General features: G+C 55.3%; 2 protein-coding genes across 5 annotated transcripts in view; one reads left to right on the top strand and one right to left on the bottom strand.

Annotated features, from left to right (window-relative positions):
• The first annotated feature begins 29 nt into the window (after positions 1-29).
• On the top strand, positions 30-6,166 carry Ctu2 (cytosolic thiouridylase subunit 2). Of its 2 annotated transcripts, XM_052726969.1 has the most exons (15): positions 30-163; positions 412-486; positions 1,831-1,909; positions 2,076-2,135; positions 3,149-3,209; positions 3,547-3,656; positions 3,829-4,115; positions 4,190-4,325; positions 4,492-4,623; positions 5,066-5,157; positions 5,273-5,376; positions 5,458-5,596; positions 5,709-5,775; positions 5,851-5,909; positions 5,980-6,166. In XM_052726969.1, exons 1-15 carry the CDS (start codon positions 96-98, stop codon positions 6,122-6,124), a joined length of 1,614 nt encoding a protein of 537 aa, XP_052582929.1. In that variant the 5' UTR covers positions 30-95; the 3' UTR covers positions 6,125-6,166. The 2 variants fall into 2 exon arrangements, with proteins under 2 accessions (XP_052582929.1, XP_052582930.1); XM_052726970.1 differs by lacking the exon at positions 412-486 and having other exon boundaries at positions 37-163.
• Positions 6,122-24,598, bottom strand: part of Piezo1 (piezo type mechanosensitive ion channel component 1) — a 66,817-nt gene continuing 48,340 nt past the window's right edge. For 2 of the 3 annotated variants that reach the window (XM_052726966.1, XM_052726967.1), the window contains exons 12-51: positions 24,313-24,570; positions 23,220-23,331; positions 22,952-23,130; positions 22,727-22,875; positions 22,403-22,585; positions 22,000-22,160; positions 21,393-21,553; positions 21,078-21,254; positions 20,578-20,703; positions 20,294-20,494; positions 19,669-19,873; positions 17,416-17,520; positions 16,730-16,883; positions 16,397-16,640; positions 16,221-16,317; positions 15,956-16,127; positions 15,307-15,396; positions 15,131-15,231; positions 14,602-14,673; positions 14,155-14,255; positions 13,415-13,553; positions 13,285-13,344; positions 13,028-13,200; positions 12,795-12,904; positions 12,372-12,578; positions 11,908-12,166; positions 11,654-11,842; positions 11,187-11,499; positions 10,721-10,853; positions 10,483-10,630; positions 10,150-10,364; positions 9,847-10,005; positions 9,614-9,761; positions 7,882-8,070; positions 7,681-7,773; positions 7,417-7,589; positions 7,229-7,351; positions 7,075-7,154; positions 6,775-6,991; positions 6,122-6,690 (exon numbers count right to left, since the gene is read on the bottom strand). In XM_052726966.1, the coding sequence (XP_052582926.1) occupies positions 6,441-6,690; positions 6,775-6,991; positions 7,075-7,154; positions 7,229-7,351; positions 7,417-7,589; positions 7,681-7,773; positions 7,882-8,070; positions 9,614-9,761; positions 9,847-10,005; positions 10,150-10,364; positions 10,483-10,630; positions 10,721-10,853; positions 11,187-11,499; positions 11,654-11,842; positions 11,908-12,166; positions 12,372-12,578; positions 12,795-12,904; positions 13,028-13,200; positions 13,285-13,344; positions 13,415-13,553; positions 14,155-14,255; positions 14,602-14,673; positions 15,131-15,231; positions 15,307-15,396; positions 15,956-16,127; positions 16,221-16,317; positions 16,397-16,640; positions 16,730-16,883; positions 17,416-17,520; positions 19,669-19,873; positions 20,294-20,494; positions 20,578-20,703; positions 21,078-21,254; positions 21,393-21,553; positions 22,000-22,160; positions 22,403-22,585; positions 22,727-22,875; positions 22,952-23,130; positions 23,220-23,331; positions 24,313-24,570 (6,426 nt within the window). In that variant the 3' untranslated portion in view covers positions 6,122-6,440. The remainder of the gene's footprint in view (positions 6,691-6,774; positions 6,992-7,074; positions 7,155-7,228; positions 7,352-7,416; positions 7,590-7,680; positions 7,774-7,881; positions 8,071-9,613; positions 9,762-9,846; positions 10,006-10,149; positions 10,365-10,482; positions 10,631-10,720; positions 10,854-11,186; positions 11,500-11,653; positions 11,843-11,907; positions 12,167-12,371; positions 12,579-12,794; positions 12,905-13,027; positions 13,201-13,284; positions 13,345-13,414; positions 13,554-14,154; positions 14,256-14,601; positions 14,674-15,130; positions 15,232-15,306; positions 15,397-15,955; positions 16,128-16,220; positions 16,318-16,396; positions 16,641-16,729; positions 16,884-17,415; positions 17,521-19,668; positions 19,874-20,293; positions 20,495-20,577; positions 20,704-21,077; positions 21,255-21,392; positions 21,554-21,999; positions 22,161-22,402; positions 22,586-22,726; positions 22,876-22,951; positions 23,131-23,219; positions 23,332-24,312; positions 24,571-24,598) is intronic. The other variant, XM_052726968.1, reaches the window with a different exon arrangement.

Raw genomic sequence — 24,598 nt, 5'->3', positions numbered from 1 at the left:
GCCCCCTCCGTGTTGCGTCACGACAGCGTCCGCTTTGGGCTAATGTCATATCGCCGCGCCGACTCTCCATTACTGCGGACCTGTCGAGCATCTTCATGTGTCAGGCCGGTGAGGACTACGCGGGGCTGGCTCACCGGGAGCCTCCGCCCGTGCCACGGCCGGGGTAAGAGCCTTCTGTCCCAGGCCAGGGACAGCCCTCTTCGGCCCGCGTAGCCACCGACCGGCCCCGCCCCCTTAGGGTCGCAGCGACCCGAGGGCCTCTTTGAGCTAGAATTAAGCATAGGCCCCGGTGTGTGAGCCAGACGCTTTTCCTGCTCTTTCCCAGCGCTTAGGCTGGGAAGCGAGACTCTGGCTCCCCCAAGTTCGCTGCGGTGGGAGGATTTGCCATATACGTTCTTATTCTCTCCAAAGCCGGGAGCAGAAATGTGTGAAGTGCGCAGAAGGCCAGCCGGTGGTGGTGATTCGAGCGGGAGATGCCTTCTGCAGGTGAGACCTTGGCAGCCCTCCTTTCCAGGCTTGCTTTTTCCTTGGAAGGGAACGGTTACTTTGTATGAGCTTGTCCCATTGGCCCTGACCACAAGTAGTGGTGGGAACCATTGGTAACGACCCCCATCCTTCAAACTAGGCTCACGCCTGTATTTCCAACACTAGGGATTCCGTGACAGGTGAATTACCTCAGATTCGAGGCCAGCTTGGGCTACAGAGAGACCCTGTCAAACAGAATCCCACAAATTTCCTTGATGGGCCTAGTGGTAGGAAGATCTCTGGGGAAGCTTATGGAGTGCCCAGACTCGAGGGAAAGGTGCACTGAAAGACAGGTATTTGGGGCAGTTGGAATCCGTCCAGGGCAGGTCAAAACATCCTGGGAGCTTGGGCAGGAGCTCTGGGTGGGAGTTGTTCCTTCTTTCACGGGATGCCTGTTTATCTGACTGCCACAGCGATTTGGAAGGAGAGCTCCAGTCTTCTCTCAGGTCTTTGGACAGGAACAAGGGATTATTCCCATGGGGGTCACAGCAGGACTCACATTTTATCTGTGACTTTAATACCCCTCATACCTCTTTTGGATTACAACTGTTTTAATGCTTGACTGTTTTAACAAGATCTTTAGCTCCCCAAAGGCAGGAACATGGATCTCTGGTGTTATTCCTTTAATACCTAGTGGTATTAGCAGGAGCTTTGTATAGTGTATGTTCGTTGAGTGAATGGTGAGTTCACATTTCTAAGTCCCTTTGAATATCTGAGTCTGGTTTTTTTTTAAGATTTTCTACAAAAGATTCTGGTGGAGGGGGCAGAAACTGATTTCCAGAGTCTTTCTTTTCACCTACCATGTTTGGGGAGCCCAGATTTGAAAGAAAATATAGTGTTACCAGGAATTATAACCTGGGCAAGGTAGGTACTGATTTAACAACTTAGGAGTAGCTGCAGATGAGGACTGTTCTGTCAAAGAGGGTTCTGGGTTCTCCCTGCTTCCCCTTGGCACCTCAGAGAGGCAGTGCTTCTGTCTGTAGGGGCTGAAACAGATCAACAGGTTTTTGAAAAGGCTTTGGTGATTTCACCCTGCTCTAATCTCGGTCCAGCCTTTCTTTTGCCGACTCCTTCCTAAGCACCTGTGGGGCACTCTGCAGCTCACATTTGATGGGGTCTAGGGGGAGCCTTGGGAGTCACAACCAGGAAAGCTCCTCCATCCGACTCCCTCACCAGGCTCTGCCAGAGTGTCTGTGTAAAGATGTTGCCTCTGAGGGTGGACACTGCCAAAGAGGGACAGTACCACCCATGGGGTCTTGGGCTGGTGGACAGGTGCAGAGCACCCTCTCTTTGCATCTGTTCCAGGGATTGTTTCAAGGCGTTCTATGTCCACAAGTTCAGAGCCATGCTTGGGAAGAACCGACTCATCTTTCCTGGAGAGAAGGTACACATGGGGACTGGGTGCTTGGCGGGCAGCCCCTGCCGTCTTCCTGTGTGTACAGTTCTTCAGCTGGCCTGCTGTCTCTGGACTTTGGGGCTGTCTAAGAAATGAAGCAGACTTGCTCACACTGAAGATGCATGTCCTTGCTGATGCTCTCTCCCCACCCCAGGTGCTGTTGGCGTGGTCTGGGGGGCCTTCGTCCAGCTCCATGGTCTGGCAAGTTCTTGAGGTACGTCTATACCATCCTCTGGGCCTAAGCCTCTTTCCTCAGCCTACACTACAAAGTTTTTGGTTGACACTAGACAGAACACCCCACCCCGGCTGGGACACCCATAGAATCTCCCATGTACATTCAGCAGGTGTGCAGTCCAGAAGCCCTGTGCAGGGTCCCCAGCTACATCCCTGTTTAGCTGTATTTGTTGGGACATAGTATCACAGTTTGGCCAGTTATGACTTGTGGGCAGAGAGAAGTATTTGCTGAAAACAGGGAGGAGTGGCCTAGGTAGAAGGGGGTGGGGCAGATAGACGGGGGACTCAAGCTGAGAATGCCTGACACTGCTGAGGGTATGCAGGGTTTCCTTGAGGGGCCCTGGTACAGAAGAGGGGCCTGCATGCTCTTTTTACTGTGGGACACCAGCTGGAGGGCCAGAGTAGAGGCTGTAGTTGATAGAAGTCAGTGGTCTGAGCTGAACTTGGTAAGTGGCAGTGCATTCCAGTGTGAATATCCTGTGTGGTACTTCTGGGGGTTTTGTCCTACCTGCTAGTCCCCTAACCCTGCACATGTGGAGGTGAGATAGCTCACCGTGGAGCCATTTGTCAGTGTCCCAGCTCCTCTTAGGACTCTGCCCCCGCCTTCCGTGGGTTGTCACCTCTGTTCTTACATACCAAAGCACTTTCTGAGGGTTCTAAGGTGCCCAGAGGTAGTAAAGTGCCCCCACCGCCCCATGGTCCAGCTGGTTGTCTCAGGCTGCTGTCTGTCAGAAACAGACTGGAGAGGGTGGATTCTGAAGTTTCTGATACAGACAGGACATGCCCTCATATGGGAGGGAAGACTTGCACCCACATCCCTCCTGTGGGGAAGGAAGACCCAGATCCACACTTTCTCCTGTGGGAGGGAAGACTTGGGCCCATACACACACCTCTGAGGAGGGGAGACCCAGGCAGTATTGTCCACTGTCTGGAGAGTCTGAAGTCCAGAGAAATGCTTTTGGCCAGGTCTGAACCCCGACACTTTTCTTCCAGGGTCTGAGTCAGGATTCTGCAAAACGGCTACGCTTTGTGCCAGGAGTCATCTATGTTGACGGTATGTCTGGCCACTCCTTGTTCAGTCCCCAGCAATGGGTGAACCCCAACAGGCCCTTCAGGGGACAGAGTGGGGACAGAGTTGTATTGAAGGGCCCAGGGATTGAAGAAGGTGAGTTTAGAGCTAGTCTTTGGGAATGAAAGACTAGGCAGTTTCTTTAGCTGTGATGGGGGCCTGTTGGAAAACACCCAAAAGAAAATGCCATTCCTGCCCTTACAGAAGCTTTCTCTAAAGAGCAGACCTGGTGGGACTTCCATGTGTGGCACTGACCACCTCAGCCTGGTCCATCAGGCTCTTCCTCCGTGACTCCTACATACTTACTACCTGGGTTTTACAGAGGGAGCAGCCTGTGGCCAGAGCCTAAAGGACAGAGGGAAGACCTTGGCTGAGGTGAAGCTGATCCTGCAAAACACTGGCTTCCCATGGCATGTGGTTGCCTTAGAGGAGGTAGGTGGGTCTGCCCCTGGTGGGGACCTTGGAGGGGGTACCCATCAGAGCCACATGCTTGCTTACTGGAGCCGCCATCCTTTGGGCCTCTTGCCCTGGGCCTTGATTTTCCGGCCGTTCTGGAGGGCAGGTATGGGCCTTGGACTCAGTGTCCCTTCTTCCATCCTGAAAGGTGTTCAGCTTGCCGCCATCGGTGCTGTGCTGTGCTTCCCAAGAGCCAGCAGGGACAGAGGAGGCCTACAAAACGGCAGTGGACAGCTTCCTGCAACAGCATCGTGTGCTAGGGGTTGAGGGCTGTGCCAGCCCAGCTCAGGGGGAGGATCAGCCACACCTGTCCCATAGCCAGGAACCCCTAGGCATGGCTGGGTCCCCCATAGCTGCTCAGACTGAGGCCTTGTCTAGGTTGTTCAACTCCATAAAGACACTGACAGCCAAAGAGGAGCTGCTGCAGACGCTGAGGTGAGCGCACCACCCCCAGCCCTCCCTGGCTTGTAGGACTCCAGCTCCAGCTTCTGTAATTCACCCCATCACAGGACCCATCTGATCGTGCATGTAGCCCGAACCCATGGCTACTGCAAGGTGATGACTGGGGAGAGCTGCACCCGCTTGGCCATCAAGCTCATGACCAACCTGGCCCTGGGGAGAGGAGCCTTCCTTGCCTGGGACACGGTATGCAGGGCCTGAAGGCCAGGGTCTTTGTCCTCCTTCATTTGAAAGCCCTGTTGGGTTATCCTGGGGCCTTCCAAGTCGAGAGGCCTGGGACCCAACTGTAGATGGTGGTGGCAGTGTGAAGAGGTACTGCGAGGATTTGAACCATACAGTGTCTGCTCCCTAGGGCTTCTCAGATGAGCGGCATGGGGATGTGGTATTGGTGAGGCCCATGCGGGACCACACACTAAAGGAAGTGGCCTTCTACAACCACCTGTTTGATGTTCCCTCAGTCTTCACCCCAGCCATTGAGACTAAGGTGGGCCTATGGAGGAGAGCCGCATGGGCTGGTTGGGGGCATCTTCTCCATACAGGGTCAGAAATCCCTGGTGCATTGTTGGGGACTTGAATCCTTGCCAGCCAGCTTTAGCCCTTCCCTTAAGGCTGGCCTTGAGGCCCCAGCTGGTTCTCTGTGACCTTAGCATCTGCTGTCCTGCCTCTGAAAAAGCCAGTAGTAGTGTCTGTGTATCCAAGGGTCCTCCAAGCATGCCTTGTATTCTGGAAGACCAGGCTGGTACCCCTAAGGAGGTGGTGTGGAGGAAGAGGTGTCCCTGAGGTGAAGGGGTGGCAAGATGACCTGTCATCCACACTGTGTGAATCCTGTGCTGGTCTCAGTCTCCTCGGGCTGGCCATGTGAAGCCCATGGTACTTGCTTTAGGTGCCCCTCGGTCTTCTAAACACCCCCATCTGATTGTCCCTAGGCTCCAGAAAAGGCTAGCATCCACCGGCTGATGGAGGCCTTTATCCTGAGGTTGCAGACTATGTTCCCCTCTACAGTCAGTACTGTGTACAGGTGTGTGTGCCACTGGGGGTTCTGTTGAGCCTGCTGCCCACTCTTGAGGGGAGCAGAGCCCATGGCTGGGGCATACTTGTTACCTGTCCCTGTTTGTCTGTGCACCTGCCAATAGGACAAGTGAGAAGTTGGTCAAGGCTCCCCGGGAGGGCTGTGCCACTGGCCCCTCAGGCCACAACTGCCTGCTCTGCATGTGTACACTGGACATTGACACTGCTGGTGCGTGCAGGGCCTTCTTGGAGTGTTGTGTGGGGTGGTTACTTGGCTGCTCCAGGGTCCCTCAGCCCCTCTCTATTGCAGACAGTGCCACGGCCTTCGGTGCTCAGTCCTCCTCACATGTCTCCCAGATGCTGCCTGCTGAGACTAAGATGCCTACCCCACCCTGCTGTGGTGCAGGGGAGGGTCAGGCCCAGAGCTACCACAGGGATGTTGGCAGGAGGTGAGACCCTGCCTGTGTCCTGCCCTATGGATGGGTGGAGGGGGCAGGAAGACTGGCTTTAAACAGGGTTCAGAGTGAGACCAGGCACACAAGTTTAGTTCTGCTTGTACAGGGGGGATGTCCAGGCCTGCATCATAGAACAGCTGTGTTATAGCTGCCGGGTGAACATGAAGGACCTGGTGAGTGGCTGTCCATATGTCCCTGTGAGCTGTCCCCACTGTCCCATTGGTTTCTCACACTGCCATCTCTTGTAGCCTTCCCTGGACCCATTGCCACCTTACGTCCTGGCTGAGGCTCAGCTCCGCAGCCAGAGGTAATGCCTGCTCTTTGGGGAGACCTCTGGGGAGACCCCGAGGACTGGTTCTCACTGCAGTCTCCCTTAGGGCCTGGGTCTCTAAAGAAATCCAAGAGTATCTGATTACAGACAATGATGAAGAGGAGGAGGAGGAAAACAGAGCTGAGCCTGGGCATACCCAGCCCTGCAAACCCATCAAGCAGGAAGGCGGGAACACTGGGCTTGGTCTCTGACTGTCCGTTTGTATAAATAAAATGTTTTTACTTAGAAAACTCTACAGTACTTGTGGGAAGGGAGAGCCAGGCCCCCAGACCCAGTGTGGCTAGCCCTGAGCTACACTGGGCCCCCAGCCCAGCAGGCGGGGACGCAACAGGTGGGGACCCAGTGTCCCTTTGACAGCAGCATCATCAGGGCTTACACGGGCCAGGAGGATGTGTCACAGCTCGTGGCCTCAGGCAGCTCCACTCCTATCCAAGGAGCTCTGTCAGCCCTGGTGGCCATGCTGCCCTGGGGCAGCTCCTTCATTCCCGGTGCCCAGGAGCCAGGCTCCTACTCCTTCTCACGTGTCCACTTGATCATGGTCTCTGGTGAGCGGTACAGGAAGATGAGCTTGGCATATAGCTCCTCCTCCAGCTCCAGCTCCCGGGTCTCCCGCACCAAGAAGATATCCTGGCACAGCTTGAGGATGCGGTCCACACATGGCAGCTCCTCAAACATGATGGAGTGTGAGATATCACTGAAGAAGCCCCGCATAAACTTGCCAACAACTAGCACAATGGACACGTATAGCCCCACGATCCTGTTGGGAGAGGCATGTGAACTAGGACCACTCAGAACTGCCCTGGGGGAGGCGGGCTATAGGGGATTCCTCTGCAGTACTCACCCGTAGCCAGCCAGGAAGCCGAGGCTAGGTGGGCTGACCTTGTCACTGAAGATGACCATGGGCAGCAGGTTGCAGTCAGCCTGGCAGTCCTGCAGCTCAATCACCCACCACTCCAGGAAATCAGAAGCCTTTGTGCCTGCTTGCTCCCCGGAGGTCCCTGTGCCCACTTGCTCCCTCCGCAGCTGGATGCGCACACCAAGATAGTCGTCTTCCTCATCTGAGTTGAGTGGGGTAGTTAAGAGTCGGGCTACCACCCACCCTGGCCTAGGCAGTATCCCAGCACCCTGGTCCCACGCTCACCTGGCTGCAGCTGCTTCACCGGATTAGCTTCAGGCCCATTGGGAGCACGAATGTACTTGGGGAAGAGGTGGGGAATGACCCTGTGGAAGGAGTCAGCAAGTCAGGGGCATCTTAGGCTCCCCTGCCCACCTGCCCCACGGTGGCCTCCACTCACACTGACTGGTCAGGTCTGCCCTCGAGCAGTTGGGCCAACTGCCTCCGTTCTGTACTATTGGGGGCCAGCTCCAAGGTGTGCTTCTCATTGGTATACTCCACTCTGCCACCCTTGGCCAGGTCCCTAGGGGGTGGGCAGTGTTAGGCAGTGTGGGGCATCCCCCAGACCCCTGTAAGCACGGGACCCACCTTTGGAAATTCCAGGTGAAGCGTAGTGTGATGTCAGCTGTGCCATTGTACAGCTCCTGCTTCATCTGGGCCCGGCTTGGGGGGCTGATGCGCCACAGTGCCCCAGAGCTACCCTCGATCTGTGCAGTGACGATGTCCTCAGGACTGTACTGGCTAATGAACTGCATGGCTAGCTATGTGGAGCATACCTCGGTTAGGGGCAGCGGGTTACCTTTTCCCTGCCAGCCCACCTCACACCAAGTGGATATAGTGCAGGGCACTTACTGGGTAGGGGTCAAACTGCTGGGACAGCTCCTCATAGGCCTGCTGTGTGAAAGGCACTATAGAAGGCTGCTGGGCGCTCATGGTGAACAGCGGCTAGGGATGGGATGGATGCATGATCAGCGTGGAACCACCCACAGCCTGCAAGGAGTGGGTGTGTCCTTGCTAATGGGGGAATGGGCGGGCTGGAGGCTGGCTACTCACCTCATAGCCGCCCAGCTTGAGGGTAACAGTGACATCAATGGGCTGGTTGACAACACCCACCACAGAGCGTATCAGTGACATGAAGAGCAGTGGGAACCAGATGATAGCAATGAGGAAGAGGATGATGAGGCCACCCATACCATACTTGACGATTTTCTTCTTCTTCTGTCCTTTGGGTTGTGGGTATTTCTGGAAGGTAGATACTGGTCACCCTCCCAGCCCCTTGGCTGCAGGCCGCGAGCCTCAACCTGGTGACACTGAATAGGCCTGAGGTCCGAAATAATAGAGTCAGCTGCTTTAGTGAATGGGGCTGGGACATTAGCTGCATGCCACACTCACAAGAGAAGGGAGCCTACTTTCTGCACAGCTGCAAGCAAGGACATTAGAGCAGAGAGCTTGCTGTGAGTTTAAAGGCCCAGAAGACACATCTCTGCAATCTTACAGACTTTTGGGGAACACCAGAAGTGAATGCAAACAGGAAAACAGTATTTTTTAAATTAATTTTGTGTTTCAAAAGTGATAATGGCCAGGTGGTGGTGGTAGTGGTGGTGGCGGTGGCGCACGCCTTTAATCCCAGCACTTGGGAGGCAGAGCCAGGCGGATCTTTGTGAGTTCGAGACCGGCCTGGTCTACAGAGCGAGATCCAGGACAGGCACCAAAACTACACAGAGAAACCCTGTCTCGAAAAACCAAAAAAAAAAAAAAAAAAAAAAAAAAAAGATAATGAGAAAGCACTACTCTTGTAGAAGTCCAGAGTTCAGTTTCCAGAAGGCATGTTGGCTGGGTGGCTCACAACTGCCTGTAACTCCAGCTCCAGAGGAATCTAGTGCCCTCTTCTGGTCTCCACAGGCACCTGCACTTATGTGTACCCACACATAATTATGAATAATGAATTTGTTTGTTTGTTTGTTTGTTTGAAGCAAGGACAACCAGGGCATGAGAGAGTGCAGAGCAGCCATGAGGTGGGATGGAGTAGCCAGAGCCTACAAAGAATGCTTACAAATCTAACAGATGACTTGACCACACCTAGGATGTAATCTGAATAGATATTTCTCTAAGGAAGATAATCGGGCAGTAGCACATGAACTGTCAAACATTGGAACTTCAGTTAGCTGGTGAGAGAGATGCAGCCACTTCAGAAACAGTTCACAATGACAGAACAGTGACCTCCTAAGTGCCACGTATAAGCAGACACACAGTGAAAACAGCAGCAGTCCACCGATGGAAAGGTAGAGACACACTGGGGTCTCCGCACTCCATGGAAGCTAAGGAGTGCTAAGGTCTAAGGAGTGGAGTACTGACCCACTACAAGGAGGAACCTTGAGAACAAGGCTGAGGGGAGGAAGCCTGGTACCAAATGGTTCTGTGTTAACAAATGGGCAAACCACAGACAGGAAGTAGACTATAGACCACCAGGGGTGGAGAGGGGAAGTGGGGGACAATTAATAAAGGGGACAAGGTTTCTTGGTGGGGTGGTGATATCCTAAAGCTGGCTGCAATGGTGAGTGCATGTACTTTGTGAATATACTAAACTAAGAAACAGCCCTGGTAACAAACAGCTAACATCTGCCTGCTGCCACCTCCCAAACCCAAGGGCTCAGTCCACCGTCCCCTGCTGCCCCCTAGACCCACTGCAGCTGTCCATGAGATCTAGAAAGCTCCTTTCTCTGGGTTGCTGTGCATGTGGGTTGTAAACTCCCAAGAGATAGCCATCCATCCTCTGCCCTGGCACCTTCTCTGTTTCTCGGCTGCATTTGATGATGAAGATGTTGGCATAGATGTCTTCTACACACATCCAGTTGGACAGGGACAGTGTGGTGTCAGTCCACACCCAGTCCATGACGGCCCTCAGCTCCACCAGGAATGGCACTAGACGGAACCTGCCGAGGCCAGGGGTCCATTAGCAGGGACAGCCTACACTGGCTTCTACCTGCTCTTCATGATCCCTAGGCAGACCACACTCACCCCTGGAAAAGGAAGAGGTTTACATGATTGTACTTCTTGGTGAGGAAGTTGCCCAGGATACGGGTGGGGTAGCCGCAGCGGATCTGGTAGGCAGACAGGGCAAAGTAAATGCACTTCACGAAGTACCACAGCTGGGCCACTGCATTCTGGCTGAACATTCTGAATGGAACAGGGACAGGATGTCAGGGAAGGTGAACCTGACAGAAACAGTTCTGGAGGCCAACCCAAACTGTGCCACACCCAGAGTGTCTAGTGCGTCAGGGCAGACTGAGGCCCCTGGGGGCAGTGCCTCATGTCACCTACCTCTCAGTGACGGCTGGCAAGATAAAGAACATCCAGAGGTGAATAGCCACCACCAGGACCACCTGAAAGGCCAGCTTGCCCAGTACGGTCTTGCGCAGGTAGAGGGCACGGTCAATGACCATGGTGCTGAACTGGACCAGCAGCATGAAGAGGAAGGCCTCCGGCACCTGGTCATCTGACAGTGAGGATGCGATGTCTGTGGCTGCGGAGTGCTTCTGTAGTAGAGGGCACAGGTTGTGGAGATGGAGCCGGAGCGCACCTGAGAGTTCTGAGCCCGTGCACTCCAAAGGCCTAGAAGCCAGTCATCCACTCGGGGGTCCCAGGTCCACTTACCCCAAAGGCCCAGAAACCAAAGATGATGATGATGAAATCGACAATGTCAGCCAGGAACATGAGAGCATAGACATCTGTGGCCGCTCGGTACTTGGTGTGCAGAATGTCATGGAAGAAACGCCGCAGGGGTTGATAGATGCCCTGAGCTCTGTGGATGGGGACAGCCTCAGAGGGTGGGTATCCAGCGAGGGACTGCCTTCCTGCCCCAGTGCCCACCAGTCCCGGCCCGGTTACTCACAGTGACAGGCAGAAGCTCTGCAGCCGGCGCCCAGCTGCCTTCATTCTTTCCTGAACCTTCAATCTTCCTCGAGCGTGATGTGGGCTCTTTCTCCCTGCGGCTTCTTTTCCTTCCTCCTCCTCTTCCTCAGCCTCTGTGAGTGTCCAGGGAAATGTCAGTGACCCCACCAGGGACTAGCTGTCCATTCCAACAAGCTAACATCACCCCACTTTATGGACAGCACAGGAACCTCCCCACAGTCACCAGTGAGAGAGCAACTGCTGCTGTGTCCTTTCTTGGGGTAGCCTTGAGACTTCAGCCCAGGCCCATAGACATCTCATCCTGGGTATAGGGACAACTCCAAGGACAGATACAGGGACGATACTGAGCAGTTGTGTGCTTCCCAAAGGGTTGTCCCTGTACTGGGCTGGCCATCTGTGTCTCCTCCCCTCCTAGCAATCTGCAGGGGTCTAGCCTGGACTCTCACCCATAGTCACTGCTCCTTTGGGTCCTGGAGTCTTCTTCTTCCTCCTGAAGCGTATGCTGATGTGCCTCTTGTGCTGCGGCTTAGGGTCCTCTAGGGGTTCTTGGATCCCATCCTTAGATCTAACATTTCCTTTCCCTTGGATGTGGTCCCTGGGGGTACCAGCCAACACCAGCTCCTCGGGATGCCCAGTGCCTGCCTCAGGCGGCGATTCCAGCATAGCTTCTGACTCTTCCTCAGCCTCCTGGTCCTTCTCACTATTCCTGCAGTGGTCCTTGGAGAAACTGTCCTCCTCATGGTCCCAGAGGCCATAGCACTGTGGAGAATATGGAGGAGCAGTCAGGACGCCAGCCCAGGCCATATTTAGACCAGACCCATGCTGGGCCATTCAAACATCCAGCCTCTGGGCTCGAGAATGCCTGGAGTTTCCAAGGAGCCCCTGCCACCCCGGGACTGGCTTGTGGGCTCACCAGTAGCTGGGAGCGGTGGAAGAAGAGGGCCAGGAGCTGCACCAGGTCATACTTGATGTAACTGTCAGTTTTCTCAAGACCCAGGATGCGTGGAGGGAAGTAGGGCTTGTTCTCATAGCGCCGTAGCACCACGTAGCTATTCCAGGGGAAGAAGCCAAACTGGAACAGGTACTTGGTGACCACCATGACCTGCAGGACAGGGCACTCAGCATGGGCCAGGTGGCCCCGCCCCAGCCCTACAAGCTGCCACCCACCTCAGTGAAGACAATGGCTGTCATCCAGAAACGCTTGCTGGGCCTTGGGATGGTCAGCATGGCCCACAGGAAAATGAGCATGGGCAGCACCAGGGAGGCAGCCGAGGCTGTCACCATGTGGTTGAGGATGATGATGAAGTAGCAAAGCAGCTCTGAGTGTGCCGCCACACACTGGTACACGGCTCTTAGCAGCCGCAGAGTCCGGCCCTGCTGAGCTGCAAACTCCTCAGCCTCCTCCAGCTCTTGGATGCGTAGGCGCCTGCCACAAGACCACAGGAGTTTGGGGGCAAGAGCCAGGAGCACCCCTAGGGTGCAGAGCCCAGCCTGCAGCCATGGCAACAGACGGACTCCAACCCAAGGCCTAGCCAGTTCCTGCACCCATCTCCTCACCCAGCTCCTCCCACTGGGCTTCCTGCTCAGGAGAATTCCCTTGAAATCCTGCACACATCCTAGCCCTGTCCCACCTGTCCAGGAGCAGCTCACTGGCTGTGCGCATCCGTGTGCGAGCATTGGCTAGAAGCTCCTGGGAGTCATGCAGGGAGGTCTCAGCCTGGAGGTCCCCAGTGTCAGTGATGATCTCCTCGCTGCCACTGCGGGTGTTATAGCCTGTGCTCAGGGGGCTGCTGGTATCGTCTGTCATGCTACTCAAAGGCTCTTCAGCTCCCAGCCCACTGTGGGAGAAAAGGTCACAGAGGGCCAATCCTTAGGCTCTGGGGAAGGATAGAGGAATGATGCCTGGAGAGTAACCAGAAGTAGCTGAGACTGAACAGTGTTAGACCCTGCTAGATCCCTGTCAGCAGCTCAGGGATCAGTCCCTGCTTTGGGCCACAGAACAAGCAAAAATGGGGACCCTGGCTCACCCCTGGCCCCCCGGGCCCTGCACCAACCTTGAGGCTGTGCTGGGTCCATCACGGGTCTCCGTGGGACCTGCTGGCAGTGTGGTCTCAGCTTCGCTCACATAAAGCTGGTCTAGCACCCCTCGGTGTACCTCTCCACCCTGCAGAGAGCATGGAGAAACTCTCAGGCCCTTGAGATGGGCCCAGCTCTGCTCCACATGTGCTCAGCAGGTAGTAGGTATGAGCGTGGCCTTGATGAGGTATAGGAGGGGCTTGGCCCTTACCCGCAGAAGTTCCTGGGTGAGCAGGTAGCGCTCTGCACGAAGCACGTCGCTCATGGTGTGGTGGTGCTTTGTGAATGTGCACAGCCAGCGTGTTAGCCCGTCTACGGAGGCCTGGCCCAGCACCCACAGGAACTGCATGGTGTTCAGGACACGTTGCATCATATGGCTGCGGCCTACAAAGAGCAGGATGGTGCTGGAGGGTTGGCTGGCCACACGAGCCTTCAGCCCCCTGCCCCCTCCCCAGAAAGCCCACATACCTGCTGGCATCTCATCCTCTGGGGCCTCTGCTGGCTCCACCTCCTGGCTCAAGTCACCTCCTGGGCACAGGGATAATCAGCATCAGGTAGCCCTGCAGCTCCCCTACTGGAGCCCCCAAGCACAACTCACCAGAAGCCAGTTGTCGCTGTGCCTGCTCCTGCTGTGCCTGCTCCTGCTGTGCCTGCTCCTGCTGTGCCTGTTCCCGTGCCTGTTCCCGACGCTGCCTCAGCACTGTCTGGGCATTGGTTACCCATGCCTGGTATGCCATCTGCCAGCCAGATTTCTTGGTTAGGACCCTGGCATCTCTAGCTGAGATATCCACTCAGCCTGGCATCATAGTCCCCTCCCAAGGAAGCAGATGAAGGGACAGCCATGATCTGGTCGGTCATGGACCAGATCCTAGCTCCTGCTCTCTATCCAGCTGTGGGTCTTCACCTCCCCAAGCCCTCTCTGTAAATGGACTCCAGAAACTGCGATAGGAAGACAGACATGCAGCTGCCCAGCATGACCTATCCCTCAGTGCCAGGGCCTCAAAGATGGACAAGGGCCTCTCCAGGTCCAAGGACACCAGTATCCATCAGACACATGTAGCCTTTCTCTCAGACCAGGTGGCAGTCATAGAGCCCAGGAGGTAAGGTCGAGGGTGTCAGAGCCAGAACTTTCATGAAATGTAGCAGAGGGCCATAGTTGGCTACCTCTAACCCTCGCATCTACAGCCTGTCTCCCTAGCTGCCTGGACAGGTCTGATGGGCTAGGTGGACTTCTTCAATGTGCAGGAGCTGGACTCCAAGGACCTCAGATGCCTGTCCCCCCATACTGCCCCACTCAGGAACTCCATCGACAGAGCAGGAGGCAAGGCTCCAACTCACCTGGAAGGCATTCTGTGTTGCAGGTCTGGGGTCCTCAGGTAGGGCCTCCTCTTCCTCCTCGCTATCCGACTCGAACAGGAAGTAGTCCCCAGAGTGGATGACTATAGTCAGCAGGGGTAGGAAAGTGGATGTGTATGTGAGAGCCAGTCTCCATGGCAGAGCTGATTCCTCCCCAGCCAGACCCTGAAAATCCTGGAGTTCCTATCTTCAGTTTTGAGTTGGGTGGTAGCAGACCCATTGTTAAGGATGATGTTCCCCCTCAGCATCTTTCACCCACGTGGCCTGGCTTGAGTGCCTCCCTTCCCACTAGAACTATCCCATCCAGGGTTCAGCAGGATGAGGAAGGTGGTCCATGCACAGAACACAGGTCACGACCAGACAGGACAAGGAAAAGCTAGTAAGCATCAGGGTCAATAGCAGAAGTGCAGAGGGATCAAGGCAGGGTACCTGTGGCGTGGTCCAGCCAGGGGCGCCACCACTGTCTCCGTGGCGGGGAGGAGCCCCCTGGGCTGTCAGGCCCTGTGGAGGGGCAAGGCAAGCGTGAACAGGCAAGGGAGGCTGTAGGGCAGCCTATCTTGGGCACAGGGGCACATGGCAGAGACAGAAACAGACACAGAACTCCTGCAGTGACAAGGTTCCATGTGGTGCCACATGTCTCAGAGCCCTGGAGGGATGGAGAGGGGTCACAAGTGCAGGGGGACAGTTCTAGGTGGCCTTCTGGCCTGCTGGGACAGAGGGAAACACATCACATGGCACAGGACTGGGGGCAGGGTCCTGAAGCATGCCACTTACACATAGCACAGGACAGGGAGCAGGGTCCTGTGGCACATCACTTATACATAGCACAGTACAGGACAAGGGTGTGGGGCCCACTTGCACAGGTGCAGGGAGGTTCCAGCAGCATGAACATGCCTGGATGCAGTATGTGTGTGTGTGGCGGGCATCCTCTGAGGTTCTGGGTTTTGTCCATGCTTACCTGGCTCCTGGCTGGGATCCTGGGAGTCGGTGGACTGGAGTTGGCCACGGCTTGCCTGGCTCTGCCTGTACTTCTCCTGTTTGGCACGGATGCGCTTCATCCTGCAAATAGGAAGGAGCTCTGAGTGCCAGGCTGGCCAGAAGAGTCAAAGGGTCCCTAGCCCAGATGACACCTACTGTCTTTTCAGCTGGGCCAGGGACTTCTCTTCAATCTGGCGGTGGAAGTTGATGCTCTTAAGGTTGGCTGCATTGTAGAGGGCAAAACCCCTGCAGGGAAGACTGAGATCTCAGCACTCATCTCCAGATGCATGGGTTTTCTCTACCTTTGGGATTGTCTAGGCTCAAGCCCCTGCCCCTAGGGAGCCCGCCTGGTCCTCCTACTAATACTGAGGCATGTGCTGGGAGACACCTGCCACCTGCAGCCATGAGAGAAGAAATATCTTCTGCCATCTCTTTTCCTGGGGTGGTAAACCATCACAGGAAGGGGCATTGGGTGGCAACTCCGGAGTAGGAAGATGAAACTGCTGACCCTAAGTTCAGCTCCAGGGGCAGAGGCCTCTGCTGGGAGCATGATACCATGTCATAGCCCTCCAGCTGGGGGACACTCAGGCCAATCCGGGCCACATGTTGGGCTAAAACACTGCAGGGCCACATTGTCTTCTCAGCCATAGGTAATAAGGGCAGCTCTGATGATACCAAGGTGCTAGGAGTCCTTTGCTTTCCCTTTTGGTGACAGGATCAAGAGGAGATGTTATTCTAGGGGAAACCTGTGCTGAGGATGAGGGAGGGACTCTTCCCCACCCCAGGGTGAAGCAGCTAGGCAGACCTGGAGGCCTGCAGGGCAGTGGCCTTCAGCTCAGCACTGACATGCAGGAAGTAGTGGCTGAGAAAGACGCGCCGTTGCAGCAGCAGGAAGAAGAAACAGACACTGTCCCAGATGATACCAGCCTCCTCCACAGGTAGCAGGCAGTCCCGGTCTCTGCTCATCATCTCTTTGGCTGCAAGGCAGAAACCAGCATGGCTAGGGGTCAGTGTCAGAAGCAGTGGGAAGTCCTGTGCCTGCCCCTCCCCCACGCTTCTTGCCCACTCACGATTGTAGTAGCCTTTTACTGTGCACACGAGGCTGAAGAGCTGGATGACCCAGCAGAAGTTGCTCTGCATTTGCTCCACGAAGACGCAGGACAGGAGCTGGGGTCAGGAGAGGGGACAGGTTAACCCAGGGCTCCCAGGGAGGCCTGGGGCAGGGTTGGGTGGGCAGTCTGCTCACCGACAGCATATTCTTGGAGATGATGACTGTGACATTATAGAGGATGAGGCAGTCCCACAGCACGAGTTGGGCTCGTGTCTCCTTCTGGAGCAGGGTAGTGCCGAAGAGCAGCAGGTAGAAGCAGGCCAGCAGGTACCCCAGCCCGAAAATGCTGATGCGGGTGGCCCCTGTGATAAACACCACCACAAGCACCAGCCAGAACAGGTAGCGGAAGATGGCCACCTTCAGCATATCCAGATAGGACCTGGCAAGTGGGGACATCACTGAGGTTGCTGGGTCAGCCCAGCTATGCCCTCTTAGCAGGTGCTTCAGAGCGGGCAGTGTGGGACCTACCTGCAGTGGATGAAGTTGGGTACAGGGTTGGGCTCCCCACGCAGGGGCTCCAGGTGGTCGGTGTTGATGCCAGCCATGCGCTGCCACTCCTCTGTCCGCTCGGCCGAGAATACCTGCCACTGCTGGGAGGCGCAGAGCAGCAGGAGGAAGTCACCTGCGGGACAGGAGAGCTGCTGCAGGGCACGCAGCCTGCACATGAGGAAGAATGTACTGCCAGGGGCTGAGGGGCCGCTCCCATTTCACAACTGAGAAAGTGTCTATATATAAAAGCTGGAACCAGGAAGGTGTCAGACTGAGGACACACCGGTCTGTATGTGTGCTGTACACGTGCACACGTGTCAGGGAGCGTGGGCTGCTGTAGCTCTCCCTGCACACTGTAGGGCCGTCAGTGTGCACACCTGTGACTACACAGGTCTGTCCATATCACTGTGTTCACCCATACACTCTTGGACATGTTTTACTTGCGTAAGGGTCAGACCTTCAGCCCCATGAGGATGAGGCTGCACGGTAGCATGACTCTCCTATGGAATGATGCACCACTCAACTGTTAACACCTAGACAATGTGTCCCTTGCTGGTTCCGGGCAAAGGTCCCCGCATATCCAACAAGCACCCCGCCTATGGAGTCCTTACACTCTCCTGTGGGGTGGGCGGGTATCCTGGGGTGCGTGGTGGGATTGCACTTACTGATAAGGTTGGTAGAGTTGGGGGCTCTGAAGAAGTCAGGCAGGTACAGCCACTTGATGAGAGCAGAATTCATGGGGATGGCCTGGCTCCAGCGCCATGGGTAGTCTGTGGGTAGGGGACACATCAGAAAGGGCACAAGCTGTCCTCACCCCCCTCTGCTACCAGGAGTCTCAGAGGCCGATGGCTGTGTCACAGTTCCAGCGTGGTTAGAACCTGTTCTCAACACCACTCACACAGTCCCAAGAACACTGACCCACAGACGCAGAGAGTCCAGCAGGACATGATTTCTAAGCAGAAACTACACCAGGCTTGGGGGGCTGGGGAGGGCAGAGGAGCCCACCAATGGGTCAGAAGGCAGACCATGGTGAGCCTCACCTGAGACAGGGCAGGTACCTCCCAAGGAGATGCCAGTACTTGGAATGAATTATGGTTCAAACAATTTCATAGCATGAAACATATAAAATAATAACCCAAAGCTGGAAATAATCCAGAAATCCTTCAACTATTATGGCACCACACACCCTGAATATTGTTGCTGAGGCAACAACACCCGGAAGAATTCCACCTAAGTGAATATGTACCCCTGAGAGACCCTGTCATCACCTGCTAACAGAAAGCAAACACCTGAGGAATTTTGTCTGCACCCACTAAGAGAAAGAAACCAATCACAACAGAGCACACTGCACCCTTCTACTCTGTGACATTCTGGACTGCCAGAAGATAGACTGATACCCGAGGAAGGGCAGGGCTGATTTCAGAGGGCTGCATTAAGGAGTAATCAGGGTGTTTGGCACACTTGTCAAGAACCAGGGCCCAAGCTTGGCAGTGGTGGTGCATGCCTTCAATCCCAGCACTCAGGAGGCAGAGGCAGGCAGATCTCAGTGAGTTCCAGGCCAGCCTGGTCTACAGGATGAGTTCCAGGACAGCTAGGGCTACACAGAGAAACTCTGTCTCAAAGAACCAAAACAAATAAAGAAATGAATGAACCAGGGCCTTCTGTGAACTCATCAAATCTGAAGGATGGAATACCAGAGTACAACTAGTACTATATCAAACAAAAATGGTCACCAATCTGATTACAGAAGATGGCCAGTTCAGGCATCCTCTCCACTATTGCTGGGAGTCTTAGAGACATAGGATGGGAAACTGAGGTCAGTATGTAAAATAAATGAAAAAAGTGCTATTTAAATAAAACAAGCAAACAAATAAAAAAATAAAATGAAAAAAAGAAAGTGGCCTAGGTACTGTAGGGAGACAGTGACAAACTGGAAGATCACCAAGTGAAGACCCCAGAAGGTGCTGGGAAGAAAGGAACCAGTAAGAGTCACAGAAAACCATGCTTCAAAGGAAGGAGGAGACACCACTAGCCATGTGGACCATAGATAGTGACCTAGTCACAATAGGTCTGTCCTAAAGTCCTGTCTGAATAGGACTGGGGCATTTGTTTACTTATGCAAAGATGTGTTACATTTGTTTATGCTGCATTTGTTTAGTTACGTAAAGATGTGTAACATTTGTTTTACCATGCCTGCCTAAGGCACCTGATTGGGCTAATAAAAAGCTAAACAGCCAACAGTTAGGGAGTAGAGGGACAGGCGGGACTGGCAGGCAGAGAGAATAAGTAGGAGGAGGAATCTAGGCTCCAGAGAAAAAGAGAGAAGAGAAGAGGAGGGAGAAATAGAGGGAGATGCCCAGGGCCAATCAGCCAGGCAGCCACCCGCCAGCCAGACACAGAGTAGGACATACAGAAGGAAAGAAAGGTAAAAGGCTCTGAGGCAAAATGTAGATGAAGAGAAACAGGTTAATTTAAGTTATAAGAGCTAGTGGGACAAGCATAAGATGAGGTGGAGCACTCATAACGAAGAAGAAGTCTCCGTATCATGATTTGGAAGCTGGTTGGTGGCCCAGAAGAAAGCCTGCTACAATACAGGGCAAAGGCCAAACTGAAAACAGCTACAAGAACAAACTGGTGCCATTTTAATACAGACATTTTAATACCTGACATCGGTGCTGCTGCAGTAGGCTGCCACGAGAGGCCACAGCCCTGCAGGCGCACAGTCACCTCAGGAAGCCAACCTCAGGCCAGCACTGTGTGAAAATGTCACAACTAGGGCTCAAGTGGCCCAGAGAGAAGGTGCAGGTCACAGAGGATATAATGAATGCCCTTGACAGGAATCTAGATGTGCCCAGGAAGGAAAAGCCCGTGAGTTTCCATGCAACCACACGTACCAAGCCCCTCAATCCGTGGCTTACCAATGCACAGTGCAGGTGGCATGCCCAGGCACAGCAGGTATTGGTACAGCAGGAACAGTGTAAGGAACAGACAGTAATTGGGCCAGAGGTGGGCGATGGCCTCACGGCGCCTACGCGTAAGGATGGCCACCAGCCAGCAGCCATGTACGATCACCATGAAGTTCATGCGCTGCCCGATCACATTCACGGCCATCAGGAAGCAGATCTGGAAGGGATACAAGGGATGGACATAACGGTAGGAAGGGACTCTTTGACCTGCTCCAGGTCCACAGGCTCAGAGGACCCCTGCCTTGAGGTCATAGAGTGGCCAGTCACCCAGACTACTGTCCTAGGAGGGCAGCAGAGGCGAGACACATCTCCACCATACTTCTAGGATTAGGCCAAGGCTCAGGGATGAGGGGCTCCATGGCTGGGGAAGACTTTAACTTCAGACACTGGCCAGCCTTGGCCTACTCCTCAGGGGGACACAGTTTGAACTCTCTGGCCTTCCTGGGCACTGTGGCGAGCCTCTCAGCTAGCTCAGGGCAGGCTGTGGTAGAGCACTTAGACGTCATTACAGATGCTCCGGTGAGCCTCCTACCATCAGTCCTGACCAAAGGAGTGACGTGCGGACACCCAGTCTCACCTCCAGCCCGAATTTGTAGAAGAAGAAGTTGATGAAGTATTTGAGGCAGCTGAGTAGGTCCCGGTCCAGCCTCTGGCGGGTGCCGTCTGCACACACAGCCTGGGCAGGCAGAGGGGCCCGCTGGTGCTGCCGACGGTGGTGCTCTTGGCGCCGGTACACCACGGCCTCAAATACCAGCAGCAGAAGGATCTGCAGGTGGTTCTGTGAAGGTGGGGGTCAGCAGTCAGTGGGGACCATCAGGGACCATCAAGGACCGTCCGCCCTGGCTGCCAGTCCCCACTCACCTGGATATAACCCAGGTTGGGGTAGCCCTTCCGCACCCCGAACCAATTGGCAGGGTCAACAGGGCCACGGTACAGCAAAGACCGGTTGATCTCCATGGGCTGCAGGTTGGTACTGTTGGGGAAGGGCTGCAAAGAGGGGTGCGCATGAGCCTCAGGTCCCAGGTCAGGATGGAGTGGGGACTGTGGGTGCTATCTTAAACCCATCCCACAGCTGAAGCTCCAGTTGGCTCCAGGGTAGACAACAGCTGCCCCACCAGAGGTTCACAGGGCTGTCAGTCTTGGGACCACTTTGATGGGGAAGGGGACAGGCCAAGGCCAGAGGTGTAAATAGACGCCCGAGAGAAAGGATGGGGCCAGGTGAATATCCGGGCACAGCTGTCCAGAGCATCTCTCTACTCTCATCACTGGTCCAGTGTCTCCACATTCCAGGAGGGATCACTCCAGTTGGGACAACTCCTCAAAGGCCCCTGGGCCCTATGGATGCCTCCCCATGCCTGTACCTCAGTGCAGTTGCTGGAGTACTCGTGTGGGTTGACGATCTTGAGCTGATAGAGCATCTTGCACACAATGATGATACAGGTCCACACAGTGGAGAGGCAGGAGGCCATGGGCCGGAAGCGCGGGTAGGGCAGGGCAAAGGCCCACAGCACCACCAGCAGCAGGTTCATCACAGACACCTGTGGAGAACAGACGGCAGTGGGCTAGATCCACAACTGCCACAACCCATCAGGCCTGGCTGTAGGGCAGCCAGCCAAGCCAGGCCACCAGTGACCCTGCTTCAGACAAGGAAACTGAGCCCAGAATGCTACACTCACTTCTTTCAGGGCCACCCAGACAGTGTAGAAGGCTACCAGCTTGAAGATGTGCAGCTCGAGCAAGCGCCGCACAAACACCTGGATGCGGGTGAGGACGTCAGAGAAGCTGGCCGCTAGGTCCAGCAGCCGGTCAGCCACCAGGCCCCATTTGCTGGCTTCACCTGTGAAGGTGGGGGCTCTGTGAGGAGGGGTAGAGCTTGGTGAAGGGGTGGGCAGAAGTGATAAGGGGTGGGGCTTAGTCAAGAGGTAGAAGCTCAGTGGGATCTGTTAAGAGGGTGGACTGTCCAAGGGGAGGGACTCAGTGATAAAGGAGAGAGTGGGGTTCAGTCAGGAAGGGTAAGGCTGAGAGAGAGGGACATGGCTTGGTGAGTGGATAGGGCTTGGTGAGGAGGATGAGGCTTAGTGGGGATGGGGTGGGGTGGAGCTTGGTGAGGAGGGGCTTGGACTCGAGGAGAAGGGTAGAGCCCGAAAGGAGGGTTGAGTCCTTGGGGCTCAGGTGTGCCTTCCTCAAATCCACATCCAGGAGGTGGCAGAACTGAACTGGCCCACTCCTTGACACCCTGTGTGCCCTGTGGGGCTGTGTTCTGCTCACCCTTTCCAGACTCACCCTCGGGGACCTGTGTGGCCTGGTGGGGCCCATCCATGCCCGGCCCGTCCATGCCCGGCCCGTCCATGCCCGGCCCGTCCATGCCCGGCCCATCATCCCTGAAGACTTCCTCTTCCTCCCCCTGCTGCTGTAGCAGGGGGGCCTGGCTCACTGTGTCCTGCCTGGGGGAATCCGAGAGTCACTTCCTGCCTGTGCTGCCGCCTCTTCTCCCCCTGGGGCAGCCCCCATCTCTGCACAACATCCCCACTGTGCTTCATCGGTGAAACATGGACCAGAACAGCACCACGGCTCCTCTTCAAGCTGAGAAGGCTCAGCTAACCCTGTGACACAGCTCCCAATGTCACCTCCCAGCCCCACAAACTAAGAAAACACGCAGCACCCACGGCCCTTGAAGGCAGTGAACCTGTGAGCCCATCGGGGGCGACGGGTGCCCGGTGGGGGCACGTGCTCCAGGTCAGTGAGCTGCATGAAGGGCCGGTGGAAGTAGTGCAGCTGCAGGATGCAGGCCAGCAGGAAGAAGCCCGGGATGAGGATGCTGGAAAATAGCTCCGACACACTGAACTGCTCCAGGCCCAGGTCCCCCAACCTGGCAGAAGAGAGCCATCAGCACCTCACTCTGCCCTGCCCCAGACCCACGTGAACAGGAGCAGAGCCGAGGCATGGGGTAGGAACCAGGTAAGGTGCCACGGCTGCTCCGAAGGGAGCAGCTCGGCTGCGCCTGACTCACTGCTCATCCGTGAAGCCGGTGAGGTTGCGCCAGTAGGTGGGGAAGTCCTGGAACTGGAAGGTATACACCGCAATGAGCACCAGCATGGTGTAGGCTACCACCAGCCACCAGAAGACACGGAGCAGCTTCCTCCACAGACTGTAGTAGACCTACAGGCGGTAACTGGTGAGCAGGGCAGGTGAGGGACAGAGCCCCACAGCCCTGCCTGCCCATCACGGTGGGCACCTGGAACAAGGTGAGGCACAACAGGAAAAGGAACATGTAGACGATTTTGTAGACCACCAGGCGGCCCGCGAAGCTGACCACGATGAACATGCCAGCGCACACGTAGATCCAGTACTTGGCATAGATGCCTGTGACCAGCTCCCCCAGGCTCCGCAGCAGTGTCTGAGTCTGTGTGGGCTCTGCAGAACAGGACAGAAGGCAGAGTGACGGCCTTGGCAGAGAGAGGACAGTGGGGGTGGAGGCCGCCCCACCCCCACATGCTACTCACCTGTCTCTGCCACTGTGACCTCCAGCAGTCCAACAGGCACCTTGGCCTTCTTCAGCAGCTTCTCCTTCACAAATTGGCGCAACAGGAGCCAGAATGTGAGCAGGTAGAGCAGCTGAGGGGAGCAGGAGTGTCACCGAGGACCCAGTCCGTGACATAGGGCCATGGAAAGCCCTCAGCCCCTCCCATGGCCACGAATCCAACCTCACTCACATGTGTAGGCTTACATGGCCACAGATCCACATGAAAGCCTCACAGACCCAGGTTCACAATCTTACATACTTCGGCCAAACTCACATGTTTACGCTCACATGCATACAGCTGTTCATACTAGTACACATATAGGCTCACAGTCTCACGAGATACATTACAATCCATCAGCCCACAAACAGTGGGCAGGCATCAAGACACTGTTAAACACCTGCCTCATGCAGGAACACCTGGGTGACTCAAGAACCAACTGACCAGACACAAGTCACGGACACCCAGAGTCATATAATGGAGCCCTATCAGGCAGGCAGAATACACAGGGACTTCCACAGCATCAAGGACATGGAGGTAGCATCTGCAACAGCACATGCCAGTCACTCAGCAAACAGGCTTTGAACACATACACCACATATGTGTATTTGGTTTTTTTGAAACAGGGTTTATCTGTGTAGCCTGGGCTGTCCTGGAACTTACTCTGTAGACCAAGCTGGCCTCACAGAGCTCCACCTGCCTCTGCCTCCCCAGTACTGGAATTGAAGGCATGCACTGCCACACCCAGCACAACTTCTATATTCCAGGGTGGACCCATAGTAACTCAATGTTGACCTAAGACATACTCTCCTATGGCTGGACGGTGGTGGTGCACGCCTTTAATCCCAGCACTCAGGAGGCAGAGGCAGGCCTGGTCTACAGAGTGAGTTCCAGGACAGGCTCCAAAGCTACACAGAGAAACACTGTCTGGAAAAACAAAAACCAAAAAAACCCCAAAAACCATACTCTCCTATAGTCTCTACCCAATTGAACAAGTGACCAGTTAACACTATTATCCTCCTGGGTTCCCAGGCAAAAATCCCACCACTGCCCAGATGTGGCAGATGACACTCACCATGGCACCAAGGTCCAAGCAGGGGTAGCGTGTGTGCTCCAACCCCAGCTGGTGCAGGCTGACAGGGCCCAGGGTGGTAGGCAGCTCGGGGAGTTCCATGGCCCACACATAGCGCAGGCAGCAGAGTGTCAGCCCATACAGCAGGATGCAGGGTGAGCAGAGCATGGCCAGCTGGTGGCGGCTACGCACGGTCCAGATGAGGCAGGCCCAGAGCAGCAGCACGAAGGTCAACCAGCTGTGGTATGTGATGCTCCACACCTGGACAGCCAGCGTCAGTGAGCAGGGA

Source organism: Peromyscus californicus, unplaced genomic scaffold, assembly GCF_007827085.1.
Source record: "Peromyscus californicus insignis strain IS unplaced genomic scaffold, ASM782708v3 Scaffold_8__1_contigs__length_139910024, whole genome shotgun sequence".
Classification (NCBI taxonomy): Eukaryota; Metazoa; Chordata; class Mammalia; order Rodentia; family Cricetidae; genus Peromyscus; species Peromyscus californicus.
The sequence above is the reverse complement of the archived record's forward strand: the minus strand, read 5'-3'. Positions and strand labels throughout refer to the sequence as shown.

Coding starts and splice junctions, on each gene's coding strand:
- Ctu2 (XM_052726969.1), top strand. CDS start 96: ATGTGTCAGGCCGGTGAGGACTACGCGGGGCTGGCTCACCGGGAGCCT. Junction 3,210..3,546: donor AGGAGTCATCTATGTTGACG/GTATGTCTGGCC, acceptor TGGGTTTTACAG/AGGGAGCAGCCTGTGGCCAG. Junction 3,657..3,828: donor ATGTGGTTGCCTTAGAGGAG/GTAGGTGGGTCT, acceptor CCATCCTGAAAG/GTGTTCAGCTTGCCGCCATC.